The sequence below is a fragment of the Syngnathus typhle genome, linkage group LG6 (genome assembly GCF_033458585.1).
Source record: "Syngnathus typhle isolate RoL2023-S1 ecotype Sweden linkage group LG6, RoL_Styp_1.0, whole genome shotgun sequence".
In the NCBI taxonomy this organism is placed as follows: Eukaryota; Metazoa; Chordata; class Actinopteri; order Syngnathiformes; family Syngnathidae; genus Syngnathus; species Syngnathus typhle.
The window spans coordinates 359,192-379,975 of NC_083743.1; the positions used below are offsets into that span (position 1 = coordinate 359,192).

The following is a 20,784-nucleotide window of genomic DNA, read 5'->3' on the forward strand; positions in this document are numbered from 1 at the left end:
CCAAATGTGAACATGACAGCAAAATGTTAATTCCATAAAAATATCTTTCGTAGCCGCTTTCGCGGCTCCAGTCCAATATTGAGTAACAGCACGATGGACTTTTATTAAAGCGGGTAATAAAGGTTCTTTCACTTCATTTAGTCTGCGTTCCATCTTGGCCGTGTGAAAGGGGCGGAGCGCGTCCCGATTATGAGTGTAATTGCAGCTCGGGGGAATCCCCCGCAATGGCTGCCAGAAGATGTTTCACGTGAAAGGGGAGGAAGAAAGTGAGGCAGGTTGCCATGCATTTCTTTTCACTTCCTCCATCGCTTCTTTTTCCTCTTGGCAGGATTAGCGGGGTCTCGTTAGAAGGGGAAATGTAATAACGCTCCCACCAGGTGGAACGGGGCCATTATGAGCCGGGAGATGGATGGGCCGTGTAAGGCCGACGGGGGCCACGCGGCCCGCTCACAATTTCGATTCAATAAACTGGCAAAGCAAGAGCCGCAATCTGATTTATCTCTTTATACGCTGCCAATGTTCGCTTGCTCCGACGCTGATTCCCTATTACGGAACGGTGAAGGACTATTCATTGGACGTGTGGAGCGGCGGTCGCAGGGGCTTGTCGGGGGACCACGGTCAAAACAGACACAGCAGAGGGTTAATGCGTTTACGCGCGGATAAACAATTAAATCTAAAGCTGAGGTGAGTTATGGACTTATTAAGGGCGGATAAGGGAAGGCGAGTGCGCTTGTTGCTTGGGCCTTGGGCGAGGTGCTCTACATATGTAGCGCGCGGATTACAAGTGAGAATAGATATTACATTATAGAGTTTGAAAGAGCAGCATCCAGCCCACCTTTTGTAGCGAGTCTATAGCACGTGGGAAAAAAAAAATAAAGCAGCCGGCTGAGGTCAGCGCAACTGTTATTCACTTAGCTCGTATGCGTGTAAATGCGAGAGGGCACGTGTTGGCGGGCAACATATCCCGTTTGACTGCGGGCGTGCGGGCGGGCGTCGATGGCCGCCGCCGCCGCCGCCAATCAAAACGAGGAGGAGATAAAACAGGTCTACAGCAGCTGCATTTGACCTCAGGGAGAAGCACTGCCCGATTCAGCCACTAGGTGGTGCAGCACGCAGGCAACATGAGTGGGAGGCCTTTCCTCTCAAATGTGTGTTTGCATGTGTTCATCACGTGGCTGTAAAAAGACAATAGTCCACAGGAGATGTCACACATGAGTCCGGATTGAACGCCTCACATATAAAGAGATCAATTAGAGCTGCTGCTGGATGTTTTCGTGGAGGAATGAAGCAAAGGCGGGAAACCGGGCTGACACGCTGACCTCCGCACTGAACTTGCCAACATCTGACTGCCAGAAGAGCTTTGGAGTAACATTTTAAAAGAACATTTTGAACGTTTCCATTTGTATCCGTCAAACTAATTGAAATAGAACAAACAGGGCCATACAAATTAAACCAGAAAGGAAGTCATTAGCATAATTAGCATGTAGCCAATGTATTTATGTTCTGCTCACCTAATATGTTTCCCAAAAGTTCGGTATTAAGATTTAAAGGTGTGTGTACCAAATATATATAGTATATATTATTTTTATTAATATTTTTATTAACATAAATTATTTTTGCTTCTCATTAAGGTGATGGCATAATCTAAATCGTTTTTAACTCTGTCAACATTTTTTTTAAGGATTTTTTGCTTTGACATTTTGAATTTTTGAGTTATTCTATGAAGCATTTCATTTTGCATGGTTTGCTACGAAACGAACCTTTGAGGAGCTCCCGCAAAGTGCAGGTACAGTACGTCATTTTTTCTCACCCCATCATGAATAACTTTGTGGGTGATTTGCTCCTATGTTCTTCTAAGAAGAACACAACACTTGTGTGTCAAGGCCATTTCCTCCCTTCAGGTGCAACCTTGACCTTTAGGAGGTGTGAGGTTGTGAGCAGGTATCATGAGATCAATAAATTTTGCAACGGGGCACTTCGTGGGTGGGTGTTTCAGGTCCCGGACTTGCACCTGACCTTTGGACCGGAGCAGTGGCCCGTAACTCGCTCAGCCGGGGCCGGTGAGGACACAACGGAGGGGAAAATGGGCAGGGAGTTTCAGAGGCCTCCGGCGGTCAGAGCGAGATCAAAAAGGGATTTTACTCGGGAGGACTGCGTAGCGCCACGGGCTGCGCGTCCACTAACAAGAGGTCCGTCCATCTGCGCGTGCAACAGAACACGAAGCTGCCTAAGGGGAAGGTAAAACCCACAACAAAGCATCTACGATATAGTGGCCAGGTCGAAGTTCAAGTATGAAAATAGCATGTGTAAATTTCAATAGCCTCTGCACGGATATTAAAACATTACATTACGTTGTGCGTCTTCTAATTGGCTTGTGTACGCCTTTCAGACATGGCGGGCTGAAGTTCTGCGAGGAGAACTTTGTCAGAGATGAGTGGCTAAGTGCACATCGCAGGTCTTGAGAGGGCAATCAGAGCAAATCCATAATGCAGGGATCACTCTGTGAAATATTAAAGCATCCCGTGGCCTGCCAATGACATCTCACCCTCGACTTCAACCCCGTCATGTTTCCGCACGCTACTTCCTCTTTGTTATGCCTCCGATTTCTTTTCCCCTTCCTTCTCATCTCATTCACGTCCTTCAAATCTTTGCTTTTCTTTTCATTCTTGGCATCTGGCGGACTTGGCTTTTTGTTTTTTCCTACCACGCTTTGGACTGTGGGACGATATTAAAAGGCACACGGAAAATATTTGGCTAATCATGCTAGGTCGGGCTACCTGTTTGAAGAACGAGACAAACATCCACATCCGATTGCCAAATACTTGAGTGAATTCAAATTAAACAACTTTTATGCAGGCTTTCCCCAAATCATCAATAATAGATTTATATTTCTGTAACTCAGTAATATAAAAAAAGTATTCACAGCAATTGTGGTGCAAAAATATGCATGTGTGTGAGCCCTTGTGTGTGTCCACTTATTTTAGGGTGAGCGCACTTGATTACGCTGTTGAATGGTGGAGAATAAAACTCACCCCCTTCCACCCCGGCCGAAAGCCTGTTGGATTCCATTGTGACGGTGCAGCGCTGAGTATGTGTCTTGTGTGTGCGGGCGGCACTGCGAGTGCTGGGGGGGGTAGCTAAGACCATCAAAACCACCGCCGCACATGAAAGGTAGACCGGAGCGGCTAATCGCCATAATGACACAAGGAGACTACGAAAGGGTCGGCCACTTAGAAGAAGAGAAAAGCGAGGAGAGGTTCTGGCTGTGTCAATGGGGCTCGGCTCAACTGACCACATTACAGGAACAAACACGGAGTGCCACAGCAGAGCCACAGGCTTGGTGGTCCGACTGCTCTTTTTTTTTTTTTTTTTCTACTGTGGAAGGCTCAGTGTGCCTGCATTGTAGTCTTTTTTTGGGTGGGTGGGGACTTGAAAACGCTATTAAAAGATTGGCAAAAAAAAAATATATTGAGATCTCCACCAAGGCTTGGAAATTCAAAAGTGAACAGTGAAGTTGGGATTGAGTCTCTGGGGTCAATTTTTAATTGTCAGAGTAAAATGTTAATATGATAGCAATGCATTGAGAGCGAGAGCGAGAGAGAGAGAGAGAGAGAGAGAGAGAGAGAGAGAGAGAGAAATGACAGGCCCCCTCCCGAGCTCGTAAGAAGACAACCGTAACATCGCCCCCCCCCCCTCGCCCTCTCCCCTTCTTGTCCCTTAATTCTTATTTTCATGGCTTTGCTTAAAATATTGATAATCAATTAGCACCACGTCTGTTTTGCTACAAGAATGGCTGTTGCGCTCTATCACTCTGTCAGGGCCAATTGGCCGCTTATTCAAAGTTCATCTCTTTCCTCGGCGGCTCTGCGCCTTTGGAGGAGTCATTACGTGTCGAACATAGCCTGAGGTGCAATCACCTATTCTCTTTCATTACCGGCGAGATGGAGAAGGTGAGAGAGATTATTAGAACTTTGGAATGATCACAAAGCTCCACGCCGCCTGTCAGATCCCCCCTACGTGTAATTCATCTGGCCTCGCTCAGCCAGCACCCCCCCCCCCCTCCTCCCCCTCTCTCAGCCAGGGGTTTGGCCACAGACATTATTCATGAACATCTGCAGCGCGCTGAATATTCGGCAGCTTTCGCCCTGATGATGAAAAGGGAGCTGCCCCCCTTTAGACTGGAAAATTAACATGCCGGCGTGGCGATTATGGACGTTTCATTTTAAGCCCCGGCTTTGACACGCCGAGACCGACCACTGATGGCTCGGACTGGGTCCGGGAACTCTCTCGTTGAAATAGCATGCGAGAACCTTTTGGGTGTGTCGTCAATTAGAGGCAGGGGTGGGGGTGGGGGGGGTGGGGGAGTCAAGTGCAAAAATCATTCCTCAAAGATGGATGCCCAACCTGTGGCGAGAGCCAAAAATGTCTCATTCCACCCCCTTCACCTGCGTCTTTGATTTTCTCCTGCTTGTCTCTCCACATGAAAATGCCGGCAGATAATGGAGGCTATTCCTCTCTCGCAAGGCGAGGAGCACAACTGGAGTCCAGCCAAGCGTCCTGTCCCTCTCCCTTCCTCCCGTCCGTCGACGAGATGTGCTCTCATCGTGGTGCTTCTGTAACCGTGCCAAGCCTCGGAGAAAAATTGGTTGAAACACAACAGGGCAGCATTTTTACCTCTAGGAGGTAAAAAGTGTTTGCTCCACATCCTTTGGCCTAATATTTGAGCCAAAAGCAAAAGTTTGGACTGACAAAAGAATTTTCATGCACTGTAGATTCATTGCGTGCCAAGATCTTAGATTAATAATGGGAGCGTTTGGACAACCTCTACAAACAAACAAACAAACAAACAAACAAACAAACAAACAAACAAACAAATACATAAATAAATAAAACTATTGTAGTCATGTGAATCCAGGCAGCCATCAATGTAAATAAATGAATAAATAAATAAATAAAAACTTGGTGCCACATAGTAGTTAAAGCTTGACGCTCAGCTAAAGAGAAGCGATGAAAGAAACGCAAGAAATATAAGTGGACCCGATAGACAAAAGAAATCAGCTTTCATTGCCTCTAAGAAGAAGGAACACTTGGAGGCTTCTGTTCTGACAAGGCTGGAGCAGGACTTTGCGCTGCCCATCGCTGACTGTACCGGCTACGGGATCCCAAATGAGATCTGGCAGCTTTGTCAGCGAGTTTGAGGAGCTCAGCGGCGGGGCGGGAACGACGTCGACGGCCTCGCTTTTATCTCTAAATCGAAAGGCGAGCTCCCGTGAATGCTCCACAGTTAAGGAAAAAGGGGAGCGTGGTTGCAGAAAAACTTGTCAAAATAGAACAAAGCGAGACACAAAAAAAAAAAAAGGGAGCTGGACGCAGAAGGAACATGCCAGAAGATGTTAGGCCTCTGCACCCCGACATTCAGTCCGTGAAATAAAGTAGAGCTGCTTTGGAAGTTTCTCCAAGATTTTTTTGTTTTTTAAACAAAAAAAATTCTAAAACGTCAACTATAAGTAAGCGTCCAAAAAGAAAGCCTGTTAGCATCAACTTAGCCTGATATATTTAAAAGCAATGAAAATAACATTCCGTCCATTTCGGCAACTCTTTTTTTTTTTCCCCCCCGTCGCAACTGAGCTATAAATGTATCCCAAACTTTTCCTCCATAGAGCAGAAAAAAGGGGAAACGGAGATTGCAACGTGTTGTGCGGAGGGATTGTAAGAATAAAAGAAGCCTTAGTGGTATAATATCACGGTTGAATCCCCTTGATCCCTTCTACCTCGTTCCGCTCGCGTCGTCGTATTTTCTTTTTTCAATTTACAGGATTTTGTTTGTGTGTGCGCGACAGCGAGGAGGATGAGGTAGAACATTTATCTTTATCCCGGTTTTGTTGCGTTTGCTCCTCCTTGACAATGCGCGGCGGTAATTAGTCGGCCGGTTTGGTTCCAAGCTTTTTCGCCGAGTGCCCCCATTTGCCAACTTTCGCCTTTTGTTCTTGCCACACAATGCCGCCCACTCGCCCGCGGTGTCCTTCTCCCTCGCTCCCTTCTTTTCCGTGCTCACACCCACACAGGGCGTGAAACAATCTAGCCAAAATGCGCTTCCATTTAAAACCCCATTACCGAGTCCCTGTTGTTTTGTTCTGCGCAATTAAAAAAAAAAAAAAAAAACGGGCCTCTTCATCAGAACGCTTCTATGGTTCCGAGGAGTTACTGTGAGCTGGCCGGCTCGGCTCCGCCTAATTCTTCAGGTTTTGTTTACATATAGGCTTAGACTGGTCCCATTTGAAAGGGCTCAGTGCCATACTTCATCCTTAAGCCTAGATAATACCGGCGAGTAACTTCAGCCAAATTGAAATAAAGATATTGTACATAGACGTGCTTGAAGCTAGTGTGAAAGAGTGCTTGCGATATTACCTCACAAAGTACTGACACACTTCAAGAGGGTTAAAAACTTGGAACGAGACTTTTTTTTAAGGCGGGGGGGGGGCTCTAAAAGAGTGTCAGGTGGTAATTTCAGACTCTGGACTTCTGGGCAAGGGTGCACGGCCTGGGCCATACAGGAAGGGTCTCATTTCAAAGGAGAGCAAATAAATGAGAGACAACGGCGAGTGGTGACCACAAGGTCACTAATGGTTGAGGTGTTCTTTTCCCGAGTTGAGTAATGACGCATCAACATTGTTCAAAAGGTTCAGGCTACTACAATTTGAGTGTAATGCTTTTTTTTTTTACAAAAACAAGACAACCGCCAAAATCCACCCACCAATTCTCACCCCAAAAGCTGTGCTGCTAGCATATCTTGAATATTCTATTGCTCCATGTAAAATGACAATAATAATCAAATAAATGCCATACCACTGAAAAGAATGTCAACCAAATTTGAATGATTAAAACATATCAAAGACTTCTTATTCTGTGGACAGCAAAAAGAATTGAGGCTAACTCAACAGCGCTAATACCCACAACTGTTCCATCCCCAATTAGGACCACAACTTCAACTATTTAGCCGCCATATGCACTTATTCACTAAACATGCACCGACAGGTGAGCTAGTCGCCCATGTCGCAAATTGAAGAGGAGGTTGAGGCGGGCTCGGCCATCAAATGACAGGTGCTCCAAGGAGGAGGCTCTGGACAGCTCTATAATTCACTCCGGTCAAGACATTTAGGAGACACAATGGCTTCAAAGTGCGCTCGCGTGCCTGAAAATGAACACACTCCATATATAAAGTAGCTAATGTCACTCGACTAAATCATAAAGGTGGATGGAAAAGCATTCTCCTCAACTGATAATGTCCATTCTAACCTCCCCCCACCCAACGAAACAACATATTGTCTGTATTGATCTCTATTTAAAGCCCTCCAATAATAAAACTGGGGCCTCAACCAAAAAGAGGCTTAGACCCGCTAATTGAGTCTGTGCTGAAAGGAAGCCATTGATCAGGAGCATTATGGGGAAATTAAACAGCACCGCCAAAAGTGGATCAAAGTCAATGAAGGCCCAATGCGGGCCTGGGGAGGAAACCGATACGCACCCCTTGACACACACAGTGTCACATTATTTTAAAAACACTTGTAGAAACTTGCTTACTAAAAAAATAGATGAATATTTTTTTTTTTAAAAATGCAAAAAGTATCATCTTGCTGAGGACCTGTGGATGAGACCCACTGGGGGAATGAATACAGCAATGGGGCCCTGTCTGGTTCATCTATTGGTGCCGTGAGACCATCATAATCTGGTCCCTTGCCCCCTTCCCGCCCCGTTCCATCCCACCGGCCTCACCGGTGGGCCCTCAAGGCTCCCTGCCTTCTGCTGGGGGGCTTCTTTGTGTCTAATTACCAGCCGGCGAAATGATACATAGGGCACAAAACACATGGATCAAGAGCTTTTTCTAAAAATCACAACTAATTTATAATTAGTAATTTAAGCCAATTCACGGAAATAAAAAAAACTCCCTTGGTCTTTGCTTTTATGATTTAATTTTTATACAACACAAAATAATAATAAATAATCAAATTAATTAATAAAATATATTTATAATTGATTTATTTAAATTTAATGTCGAATTAATAAAATTTAATTAGCACACAAACAACATTTAAAAATGACTGATGATCTCAGGAGTATAAACGCAAAGAAATAAAATTGTCTTAAGACCAAATATGGCTATGCTGAAAACACGCCAAAGGGAAAATGCAACTGTTGCACTCCTGTGAACTTCAACGAAGCGAGTCGTCGGAGGAAGCGCGATAGCCACAAACACCCGCCTAGATCCACTTAAAACAAAGTTAGCGACATCAACTCCACATTGTGGCCCAATCTACTTACACAAGCAAATCCAAAGCTTACATTACACTGAAATAAGCGGCGGATATTGGCAGAATGGGTTTACCCCTGCATTGTTCTAACTGGGCTTTTCTGAGGGAATTTTCCGGCCTCGGATTGTTTCAAAAAAGACGACAAAAAAAGTAGTTGTTGGCCTCCATCTCGAGGAGGACTTGGCCAGGATTGGAGGGGGTGTTAAGATGATTTGTGGGCCCTTTCTCCTATCGGATCATCTAAAATGTGAGCGATTACACCGGTAATCGTCCGCAAGCCGACGCTGGCACAGTCTGCCTCGGGGAGATAAAGGGCGAGCGACAACAGTTGAGAACCAAGAGAATGAGACCTGAGAGAGACAACGGGAGGAAGGTGGCAGATTATCACACGCCGGGACGAGCTTGTACGCCTTTTCTCCGCCACGTACATTGTTTCTACGGGGAGACGGACGTTGTTTGTTGCGGGCCAAACAAATAGCCGACACCGCCTCATCAAAGCTCGGGATTGGCAGCCAAGTGTGGCTGTTGACAACAACCAAGCTGGTGAAAGAAGAGAAGAGCAGAGAGAGGAAGGAAAACAGGAAGACAAGAGAAATCCCTGCTGTAATTCCCCAAACTGTAATCCACTGGTTTTAATGGTGTGTGTGTGTGTGGGGGGGGGGGGGGATTACACATTTATCATCAATGCTCATTCCGGTTCTGCGTGTATGTGTGTGTGTGTGTGTGTGTGTGTAGGAGCCCCGACAATGCTAGTTGAGGGATTTAAACTGCCGTTCGCTATCACACAACCGCACAATTGAGAATAATGACAACGGTCTATTCGCTGCAGCTGATCTTCAAGATCAAGTCCTGAGACAAACTCGCGCTTGGCCGACAGCCAGCGTCCTTCCCGTTGGTCACAGTGACACTCTATTATGGAGGGGTCAGAGGTCATACCTGGCGAGATGTGCGGAGGGGGGGGAAACCCAGTTTTAGCGCATATTGGGGATTGGAAGGTTTGTCAGATTACATCTGCGGATCTCATATTGGTTCTCGTGAGGTTGTGCGGGTGTACCTAATCAAGTGTCCAGTGAGTCTATTAAAAATATATATTACTTCAAGAAGTAGGGGGACATTGTGGTTATTTTTTTTTAATCCAACTGCCATTTTAATATGTACTCAAAGTGTAATTGTAATTGCCTTTGATGCAAGTGTCCAGATTGAAGAAAAATGGCTTCTTGTAAGCGAGGCACAATATGGTACGACATGTGTGCTACAGATGTAGTAGCTCTGAAAAATCATAGTGTGTGTGTGTGTGTGTGTGTGTGTGTGTGTGGATGTGTGTGAGTGTATATAAGAGAGAGAAAGAGTACCTGAAGAATGCAAATATATGAGCAGGAGAAAGAAGGGGGAAATTAAATGAACATTAATTCTGCTGTCTCGGCAAACAGCGAGATGAAAGAGCGGCCGTGCACTTTCTCCTATTTATACGTACCTCCTGGATGAAAGTTTGCGGATGGAGTTAGAGGCCAAACGCTTGCTTCATTAATAAAGCCGAATCGGCAATTTGAGCCAACTGGGGACATTTAAGGGAGGACTGGCTGACTCCAAAATCAAAGATTGGTGTTTAAAAGTACTTGTGTAAGATAAGGCTTCACTTTTGACTAGCTGCCTGAAGGAAGAACAAGATGGAAAGCACAAATACATGAACAAGAGGTAAGAAAAAAAATAAGAACAGTGTGCCCAGTGTGTGAATTCAGTTCAGGAGGTGTAAAAGTGCAATCTGTGAGAAATTAAGCCTCGCGCTGGAAGAGTGAAACAATTCACCTCCATCTGTTCCAAAGGCCTGGAACATGATATCGGAGACGACAGGTGTCTAAATGTTTATTAGGCGCGTCTGTGTCTTTGAGTTTTGACCCGCACTAATTGAATTTAAACAAACCTTCACTTCAGGAGGCGGCACGAACACAGTGCGCGCCTTGGCGGTAACATTTCAAACGTTTCTGCCCCGTGAGAACAAACGCAACGGCGTATTATTTAACGTATTACTTCATTCGTCCGTTATGGTCTTCATGGGAAATGTTCTAAAAAATCTCTGACACCACGACAACAAGTATCTTTGAAATGACAAACTTGTCTCAATTGCTAGCTGCATTTCGGGGACAGTTCATTCGGTACACCAGCGCAATCTCAGAGCTGAATTAAAAAGTTTGGTCGATCAAAGTTTCATGCTGGGGAATTTTGAGTCCAACTGTAGTTTTCATCAGCGCATGAAAACGAACGGAGATCTTTCCTTCAAGTCAATAACTAATGACCCGTATTTTCCCTTATTTAACGTCAGCTTTACCTCGACCCGCACATAGCCCCGCCCCTTCGCCCCCCCCTGCCGCGGAAGGTGTGACGTTTCACGCGGATTTGTTGCCAATTTGATGCATGGCGGCGTAGAAAGTCGATGAAATAACGAGGGGGGCAAATTCATTAAGCGTGTGTAAATGTAACACTTCTCAAGATTCATGGGGATGTTCACGTGGTGCATAATCATGCCTCCGTCTGCTCATCTCGCTGCGGCATAAAACATTTCATCTGGGAGGAACTCTTTCTGTCGTTGGACCCTCTACTAACCCCCCTCCCCATTTCTCCGTCTTCCTCCCTTGATCTCGCTCCGTGGCTGCCAGAAGCCACAATCATAAAATTATTAAAATGCTGTTTGGCTGCCATTAATCAGCGGCGGCGATAAATCCTCACGCGGGAAGTGACGGCGCATTAGTCACAAACCTCTCGGCCCTGACAGACACGCGGTAATGAGCCGCAAAAACGGCGCGGGTCAATCATAAACTCATCAAATGCGTCATTTAATTTCTCCATTTGGACAAACACAATTTGTTTATGAGAGAGATATCAGGTGTTGTGGAATGAGCGACGGCGCTGAAATGGCCGGCGCATTAATCAGAGCTTGATTACGCGCGACTCTGCGGTTGTTTATCCTAATTTCATTCATTTCCATCAACAAAGCAAACACGGGCGAACGCAGCCATTAGCCGTGGTCGGGGATGGCACAATTACAGCCCAGCCATTAAATAAAGTGATGATGAATGGGCCAATACAAACTAAAACAAAGGCGGTTTTATTACTTCAATTGCATGTGAGCCTTCGTCTTCCTGGTTGGCTGTGTCTCTCGCTGGAAACAAAAACGGACTAACTGCGCGAGGGAGACACAAATGAGGTTTAAAAACTCAAATCTACTACGTTGACTAGTACTCCACGATATCGATTTTACAACCATTGTGTAATGCACCAAAAAGTTAAACACAACTGAACTTGACTCAGGCAGTAATTCTTTGATAATCGCTGCACTATGCCATCGGGGGTCCAAACATCCTTATGTGGCTAGAACCAACTCACACATAATGGACAGATGCGCCAATGTAAAAAGACAGCTGGTGGAAAGATGTACACGTGTATGAGTTCTTGTCAAGATGTATCGGTAGTTTTTAACGTGGTGATCTTTCAATCGCAGCACATCACTCCGGCTAGCCCTGCCCACGATATAGTGCTGAATAAATAAATTTGCCTTGCCATATGTCGTTAACATGATCAACTCCGTCCCTTCTCATCTCACGCAGTGTGCAGCCGGCATCTCTCTCCCTGAGCGCACGCCAGCAATCCATGCTAATTAAATTACTTAGCAAAGTTTACTTAACAGTAAATAAACGCTTAGCAAAATTTAAGGCGGTTGCAGATTTGCTTTCATTCCACTTCAGTGCCGGCGCTCGTTTTAGGCTCGTCTGCAAATAATTAGCGTGTGCATTTGCATCAAAATCGTTTATCCCATATGTTGCGAAATTATGGAAAGCCGTAAATTAAAATAAATCCTTTTCTTTCTGTTATGTCTACATGTTGAGAGACAGGCGGGGGAGAAGGAGGAGGAGGAAGAGATGCCACCATGTGTCTCTAAACACTGACAAGGATGGGGGGGGGGGGCTGAAATAACTCAGTTTGCATTGGAACTCGCTCGGAGTGATTCGTTTTAAGAGCTCACCAGATGCTGTTTGAAATCTGCCCACATAAGAAAAACAAAGACGTGCTTCACAGACACGCAGCGCAGCGGCCGACACTCAATGGCTGACATGCTCCCTCTAGTACGGCGTGTCTACGGCACTAGCCAAGGAGACTCGGGTACAAATTTGACGAGTTTGTGATACACGGATTACCCTATGATGAAAACATGTGTAGTCGGCACAGGGATAGGGCGTTACTGCTTTAGAGCGCCTCATTGTTTTGACGCAAAAAGGCCCCGTAACAACCCAGTGGGCTATATTTCGGTCAGTGTGAATATATATTTGCAGCTCAAACATGTCATTTATGTGTAGGCATGAAAAACACGTGCATTCAGCGGATACACATATCATTTGAGAGCAGAGAGAATAGCTTGGTTTTTCATGATTTCGTTATTTTCAATCATTCCAATTTGGGAAAGTTGTTAAAAACAATTTTCTGTGGCGCACCAAATTTACAAGATCTATTTGTTAAAGTGTTTTTAAAAGTGAGACATATGTAATTGATATTTTGCATTGCGATGTTTGAAATTTAAAAAGTTTCTATGTTACTACTGACTATTTTAGATACAATATTTAATTTCAACAAAAAAATAATTGAATCCATCCAAAGCTCAGCATGGTTTTTTTTTATAAAGTCAGCATTTTTGAAGGCCTTCTTACATAAGATTTTTTTTTCCCGACGTTTAAGTGCTTATTTCTACGGATCCGCCATTAATACATGCTACGGCCTGAGGCGAAAGCACAGAAAGGTGCAGGGTGTCATCACCCTGTTGCAAAAGGATGTTGCTTTATTATAGCCATAAAACAAAGCCCAGAAAAAATCAATTGGACATAAACCTTTGATCCAGCCAGGCCAGTCCACCCAGTCATTAATAGTCTCGCTTTTAGACTGGAAGGCATATTCCTTATTGGAGTGAGGAGTCAATTGTTCTCCAGCCTTCTCATCTCCAGATCAGATGCCTCTTCCACCAGAGTCAACTGGTAAACGCTTATTCAGGTATTTGAGGGCTTATGAAACTGGAGGCCTCTCTCTATCTCTGTGTGAGCCATAATTAAGACTGTTGACTGGAACAATGAGGTAATGGCACATAAATCCATCTGATCAATGGTTACAGAGTCTAAATTACAGGACACCCTCCTGTGCTATTATCCTCTCAAAGGACAAGAGGACACGGATACACGCACTAATAGCATCCAGGGGATTTCTGTTGTTGTCTGAATTCCAAAGAATTCCGCTGACAAGACAAAATTGGCCAGAACGGTAATAAATAAAGACAATTTTCCGACAAAAATCCCAATAAACCCAAAAGGTGTTGGTGCAAACTAGCAATCAACGTGCAGTTACACAAAGTACAACAGGTCATCCAGATGTATTGCGCTATAATTGTATGAGTGTGTTGGGAGGGGGGAGAGCGGAGAAGGGGGGGGGGGGGGGGGAATGAAGGTCAACATCGGCTAGTGGTTCAATTAGTCATGAGTGACACGAGCAAGTGGTGCCGGGACCAGACGAATTAAGAAGCGCAAAATGTCTGATGACTGTTATTATCCAAACAAATACTCGGAGGCATTCCAGAGATGATCGAGTATAAGAGTCAGGTGATAATTACGCTGGGAAGAAAGAGAGAAGGTACAAGAGTGTGTAAAATAAAATTGAAAAAAAAAAAAAAGATACATATAAAAAAAAAAAAATTAAAAAAAGGAGGTGCTCTCAGCATCTTTATTAGGTCTTACTCTGGCAGAACAAAGGACGGCAGCCTCCTAAATGTGGCGCATTAGCCCTTGAGTTCCAGAGGGCGTAAGGTGACACCCCTCCATGTATGTGGTCTGTTCACCATACATCTGTCAGGGCCTAAGGGGGTGGGCTGAGCTGCTGCGAGCGAGCGAGCGAGGGAGGGAGGGACTGCGCTGACCGTAGGGACCCCTGCTGGGACTGAGCGCTATTTGCTGTGAATGAATTAGTCCTATTGCACGATGTTGCTAAAACGCTTGGCTTGCTGATCCGCCTTTGCATCTACATGGCTGTCACTCAATTGTGATTCTCCACCGATAAAATGCTAACAAATATAAATAAATCAGAATTAATCAATTAGATTCATCTGTGTCGTAGAAGTTCAAACCTAAAATGACGAGAATTACCACAAAAACACAAACGTGGACTAGCTTAATGCTAACACTCAAGCTACTTGAAGTGCCGTGTAAAACGTATGACCGCTATGTTCAGTCATGACGTTATGGGAAAGCACTCGATGCCAACATTCCACTTGAGCACAGCGTAATTACATTTGGCAGCCGATTTAGAGACATGAAGCCATTTCAAGTCAAAAGAAGTTCTTAGTGTTATTAAAGGCTCATGAAAACAAGTGGTCCAAATTGCACTCGCTCCTTAATGACTTCAGACAGGTGTCAAGAGTAGACAAACCAGCGTGGAAGTTAATTCGGACCACTGAGCCCCTGCCAAGTTCAAGCCTCTGATGAGAGCTTAAGGACTGTTTGTTTTTGCTGCTGTCAAAGGTTCAAATGGGGAGAGGACGCAGGTTTTGATGACCCCTTGGCCTCCGGGCCCCGCGGTGGGTGTTCTGCAAACACTCTCCTATTGACGCACGGATAAGGAGAGGCCCTCTGCCGCGACCTCCCTCGTACAGCGCTCGCGCTCATTTGAGTGGAAACGGACAGCGCTCTCAAAAGAGGCGAGAACTGAGCGAGGGGCTGAAAAGAAAACGGTACAATAACGTGTGCGGGGCTGCCGTGTGCATTTGCCAAGTGTGTATCGGTGCACTTTGCAGGGTGAGCACATTAGCATTCGATATGAAACTTGGCTTTGTTGATGGTGTTCTGAACAAATTAAGTTATTCAGAGCAAACGGCGAGGTTAATAATAAGCAAAAATAATGAGGGATGGATGGGCGGATGGATGGATGGATGGATGGATGGATGGATGGATGGATGGATGGATGGATGGATGAATGGATGGGTGTTTGGGTGGGTGTTTTTTGTTTGGGTGGGTGTTTTTTTGGATGGATGGATAGATGGAGGGATGATGGATGGAGGGATGGATGGAGCTAGATATAGAGATAGACATAGCTAGATAGCGAAAGAGCTAACTAGCTAGTTACGTGGATTGATAGATGGATAGCTAGTCACATGTGGGTATTAGTTTATATGCACATACGTGTATTTGATATGTAGGCCAAGCAGTGATGCCCTCCTCCTCGTAATCCACATAGACTGTCACTCTAGTAACACACATGGACCCACACTCATACACACTTAAAGCCCCCAGTGGGCGCTAAGCAGGCCAGCGGGCCAGCCGAGGGGGCTCATTACAGGGCCGCAGAGCCCCCCGACACAAAGGCCTTATCCGCTTTAGCCACAGGATGATCTGCTCTCTACTGACTAGAGAGAGTCCATAGACGGACAAAAGGCGGGCGGGGGACGGGAGGAGGGAAGAGGAGAGCCGCGGGCTTCAAGGATGTCAGGAGACCCCGGGAGAGAAAGCCTGGCGGGCGCTCACAGAGGAATGGAGGGGAAGGAGGAGGCGGCTTAAGCTCCACGGCTACGTCAGGACATTAACATTCACACAACCTCCCAACATCTGCTGCCTCCTGTTCGCCCTCCATCCCTCCCCGTTTCCATGTCTGCCCGAGACCGGAACAAAGACAGGGAGGTAAGAATAAAGTTATCGAACAAGCTTTAATTGACCAGTTGGGTTTTTACGGAAGGTCCGATGGATCCAGATGAAGAACATTATTGAATTATCAAAATAATGATCACAAAATGTCAGGGTCGATTAATCGATGAACCTCCACTCAATTGTTGACTTACTTGTCACAGAACTTGCACCTTACATTCATTTCTAATGTAAGAATCCAATTTTTTATGATCCAATTACTCGATTAATCAATGGGATAATCAGTAGGACAAAAACTAGCATGAAAAGAAGGGAAGCTAGCACGAAAAGAACGGCCTTCGACTTGGGATTTCCGACCGCACCACAACGTTCCACAATTGTATAGCGTCAAATAAAAAAATATATATATATGCTGTATTTCTCAGATGGTCAAAAGCTCCCCAAAAAGTTGCCGGACAAAGACAGCTGTTGCTCAGCAACCTCCAGTTAGCCATAAGCTTGCGTGTTCGCTATATGAGTACAAAAGTACATTTGATTCGTACGGTACATGATGTACGGACGCCTACGTCTTTCCTAGATTTCCTGTCGTGAAATTAAAGCAGTGCTACGCCGTGTGTGGGTACATGACCGTAAACAAGAAGACATCTTTCCATGCAGTCGATCTCTGCCTGTCGCACGTGGCTCGCAAATTGGAGCCGGAATATACGCGGCGACATGTGTGAATTAATTCAGCGAGGTGTGTTTGAAATCAAACCGCTGTAAATATTGGCCCGGGAACGCTCAAAACGATCATATTTCTTACCTGCAGCCTGGAGGACCATCTGCATTCGAACCTTAGCCTGTTCTGCTGGCGTCTGCAGGGGAGAAAAAAAAGACATGAGTGATTCAAAAAATCTTACACTATAGTGGAGTGCAAAAATAAAAAATTCGCCCAACCCCTGCTCTGCACATCACCATCCGTACCAATAATCCAGCAAGAGCACAGAAACGTGTCACAAAGGCCCGTTCGTGACAGCCCAGACAAGCCCCAAGCCCACACAACTTTTATCTATGTAATCTACTTGGAAAGCTGCTGGCTCCCCCTTGGCGCTGCTAGATTTTACCCAAGACCGTCTTTGACCGCGACCATTAGCGCCAACGCTCCCTTAAACTGTCCTCGCCGAGTACCAGGGGACAACTTCTGCCCTGTTCCCAGTGGCGCCTGTTAGAGTGGAGAAAATAAAAATCATACTTGTGGAAAGGAAAAAAAATAAATAAATACAGGCGCATCCTGGACACACAAGGGAGGATCAATAAGGAGGAGATGAAGAGAAATTTCGAGAGAGAAAACAAAAAGGTATTTTAACAAGTCTTGTGAGAGTGGGATGAGAGGGCACAGAGCACATTTGAAAAAAGATCACAGCCGCTGCGCCCTTCCTATTGGCTCCCCCGTATGTTAGCGGGTTCGAGCGAGTGAGGGGAGGGAGGGGGGTTGGCGTTTGTGCTTTGACAGTCGTGTTGGGAGACGCAGTCCCCGCCGCCCTGCCTTCAACCTCGCCGTAATACCAATATCGCCGCTATTAGATTTGAGGATCTTAATTGTCACGGAAGAATGATGGGAAGGATTGTGAGTGGAGCCATTTATAAAAAAAAAAAAAAAAAAAAGGCGGAGGAGTGCTCTTTTTTGGTGCGATGGCACAGCGGCCCTCGTTACCAAGCGGCGGCGGAAACTGTGTGTAGGATTAGAGAGAAATTAAATGCTAATGGGGATGGGATCTGAAACCGCTGCCTGGGAGCATCATTTAGACATTGCTGACAGGCAACCCCCCTCCCCCCTCTGCTCTCTTCCTCCCACCTTCTCCTCCTACATAGACAACCAAGCTCTTCTTCCCACTACTTTCCCTCCCGGCACCACCACCTCCTGCTCAGCCACAGGGAGAAAAAAAAATAAAATCGGATTTATCAAACTGTAAACTTGTCACTTTGTAAAAACGTCACTTTCCGGCGGCGGGGAAATATAATGACCCGCTTTAATGCAGCCATGTCAGGCTGCAGGATCCGACACGCAGCGCACATTAAGGCACACTTAATGCGGTGTGTGTGTGCGTGTGTGTCCCCTGTAGCAGGTGACATTGCGCATCACACTCGGCGTTGACGGGCGCTGCTCGACAGCTGAAATTACCAATTGCTATTATGCCTGGGAAAAGGAAGGATGGAATTCTTCAAACGCACACACAAGATGGCCCAGTTCAATCTATCAAATTTTTTTTTTTTGCCTCAAGAAGCAAAAATAAGACATTTCAACACTTAGCAAGGCAGATTACGATCAAATTACCATAACAAGTACAGTAAAAGGTACTCAGATGTCCAATAACTAAGAGAACAAAATGACGGCAAGATACACGTGGTATTAGCATGTTGCACTCTGACACATTGTTTCTCCGTAATTCACGCGTGCCCTCCTCCTCTGTGCGTAATTCATTAGTAAACAATAAAGAGGCGTTAATTGTGCTCCCCAGAGGCAGATGTCTGAGCGAAAGAGAAAGAGAGGCAGCTAAAGTGACGGCCTCCTCAATTAGAAAACAAACACGAGAAGTGCTGTGTGGAGGTTGAGATAGATCACATGTGAGACGTAAAACACACACAGAAGCTGAGAAATAAATATTGTTGAAGTGCGGACGATGAGTTGGGCAACAATTTGGAATTGCATTGTACGGAATGTACGATATGGAAAAAAATGACAGGTGATTTTAAATAAATAATCAAGACCATACGATCGCCTAAAATACAAGAAATTAAATTTTGTATTCTTGTTTCTAGTTCCTGATTGCAAAACGACAACAAGAGGGCAGCCAATATTGGTATCGGCCGTCGTCGCGAGTACCGATACTTTGTAATAAGGCTGGTATCGGTATTCACCCATTCTTAGTCCGAACTTTGACCATAAAATAAATTTAGTTTCAGATGTACCTCGCACATCTCACTAACTAATTAAATTCTGCTGTATTGTATTGTTTTGGCTCCTGACAATTTTTGATTAGCTCATCTGTGATTTCCTAACTGTGTGTAAATTGACATTTGCAAATGGGATGGATCAGAGCAAGTCAATAAAAAAAAAAAAAAGAATAAGGCAATGATTGGCCTTGGCAGAGGTCCTCACAAATGCTTTAGGAAGAGAGCTTACTGAATCCATTTCTGCTTCTCCGCTCTTTGGCGCTTTTGTCCATCTGCCGACCCGGCATGCCTTGCTTTGTCTGGTCAGCCTCGGGCCTAATAATAACAATAATAGCCTCTCGGAGCAGCTCTCCATTATAAATAGATGACGTTTCGTGATGCACGGCGTAGCATTGTTTTTACCCGGCCGAGCGAGGCTTATTTATTTGGCTAATGGCTCGTGTTTATTTTCGACTAATGGGACAGACGCGGGGCACTTAGGCTCAACAAAGTAAGTCCGTCAACACTGCGGTAAGGTCGGCCGGCGCGAGTCGGCCGGACTTCCTCCTCCCTCGTGCCGGGGCGAGAGCTCGGACCCCGAGTCGTGCATGAATAATTGAAATGGAGCCTGAGTGGTAATGCTGGTATTAACAGAAGTGGCGCGGCATCTTCTTAGAGAAGAACAATTACAATTTTGATTGGGTGTTCCCTGTCTGCTGAGTTGATTACTAAAATACAACAATAGAGACTAGTTAAACCAACAATAGCCCATTTCCCAATTATGGGAAATTCTTTTTTGAAAGTCAAGTGGGACAGATTGCGTTGGTTGGACGATATGCTCATCGCGCAAATATGTGACATCAGTCTTAAAGGTCCGCCGTCGTTACCATTACTTCTATATCGCGACTGCTTATTGACGGAAAATAATGGTCCGCACGCCCCATATACTATATGTCTTTGTAGTGGAGTTGCTACTCAATAGTCATCTCATTATATAGCACAGTCTTCCTCCGCCTCGTCCCCGACAAACAGATATACGCCGTAGCCAAAAGAGGACAGCAGAAAACAGAGCTCCAAGAAAATGTAATATTTCCGTTTTTAATATCAAGGTCTATAAGATCAGGGCAGATATGGGTTCCATGGCAATATGCTTATTTGGATATTTTATAGGGGGAGGGGGGGGGTCTGCCTATCAGTGTTGGAGGTGTGTGTGTGGGGGGGGGGGGGGTCATCGTATATGAAAAATAATGTTGTGTATGGCTATACTTTTATATATATTGTCAATATGGCATCGGGGTTCTTTTACAATGCGCCATACTTCAGGCCTGGGCTAACAGCATTTTATGGCCCGCCGGCAGTTCATCTTCATGTCTCAGGCAGGCAGGAGCGGTGCATAATAATGTCGTTTCCTGCCACCAAATGCTATTTCACGGGCCGGGCCTCATTTCTCAAACTTCACCACTTTTACAATTTCCCAAACTTTTATTCCCGTCATTATTACCAACAAGATTTCATTAGGTATTTAGAATGTAAACAAGTCTGAGTAATGACGCTCTCCCGCCCGTGACCCCCACCCCGCCCGAATAGTTCCATCCTCTGATCGCCCTGCCGCACACACACCAACACACACGTTGACACACAACGGCAACAAACTGCGGTTTACGAACCCACCGCTACATGACGAGTACGAATATATGCGCTTGTAAAGCGCTACAAACAAGATGCAACTCAAAGGAGTGTGTGCACATGCATGTAGATGCTCTTGACAAAGGCGGGAGGGGGGCGGTTGGGGGGTAGGCGTTACACTCAACTCACATAAATCATGTAGAAGAAAAATGAGCAAATCTGCGGGCTAACTCATCTCCTCTCCATCCGGAGAAAATGAAATTCACGGGAAT

The 20,784-nt window shown here is 45.4% G+C and overlaps 1 protein-coding gene across 2 annotated transcripts in view; it reads right to left on the minus strand.

Moving 5' to 3' along the window:
• LOC133155291 (serine/Arginine-related protein 53-like) overlaps positions 1-20,784 on the minus strand; it is a 67,129-nt gene that overhangs the window by 15,934 nt on the left and 30,411 nt on the right. For both annotated transcript variants that reach the window (XM_061280498.1, XM_061280496.1), the window contains exon 6: positions 16,776-16,827. In XM_061280498.1, coding sequence (XP_061136482.1) covers positions 16,776-16,827 — 52 coding nt within the window. The remainder of the gene's footprint in view (positions 1-16,775; positions 16,828-20,784) is intronic.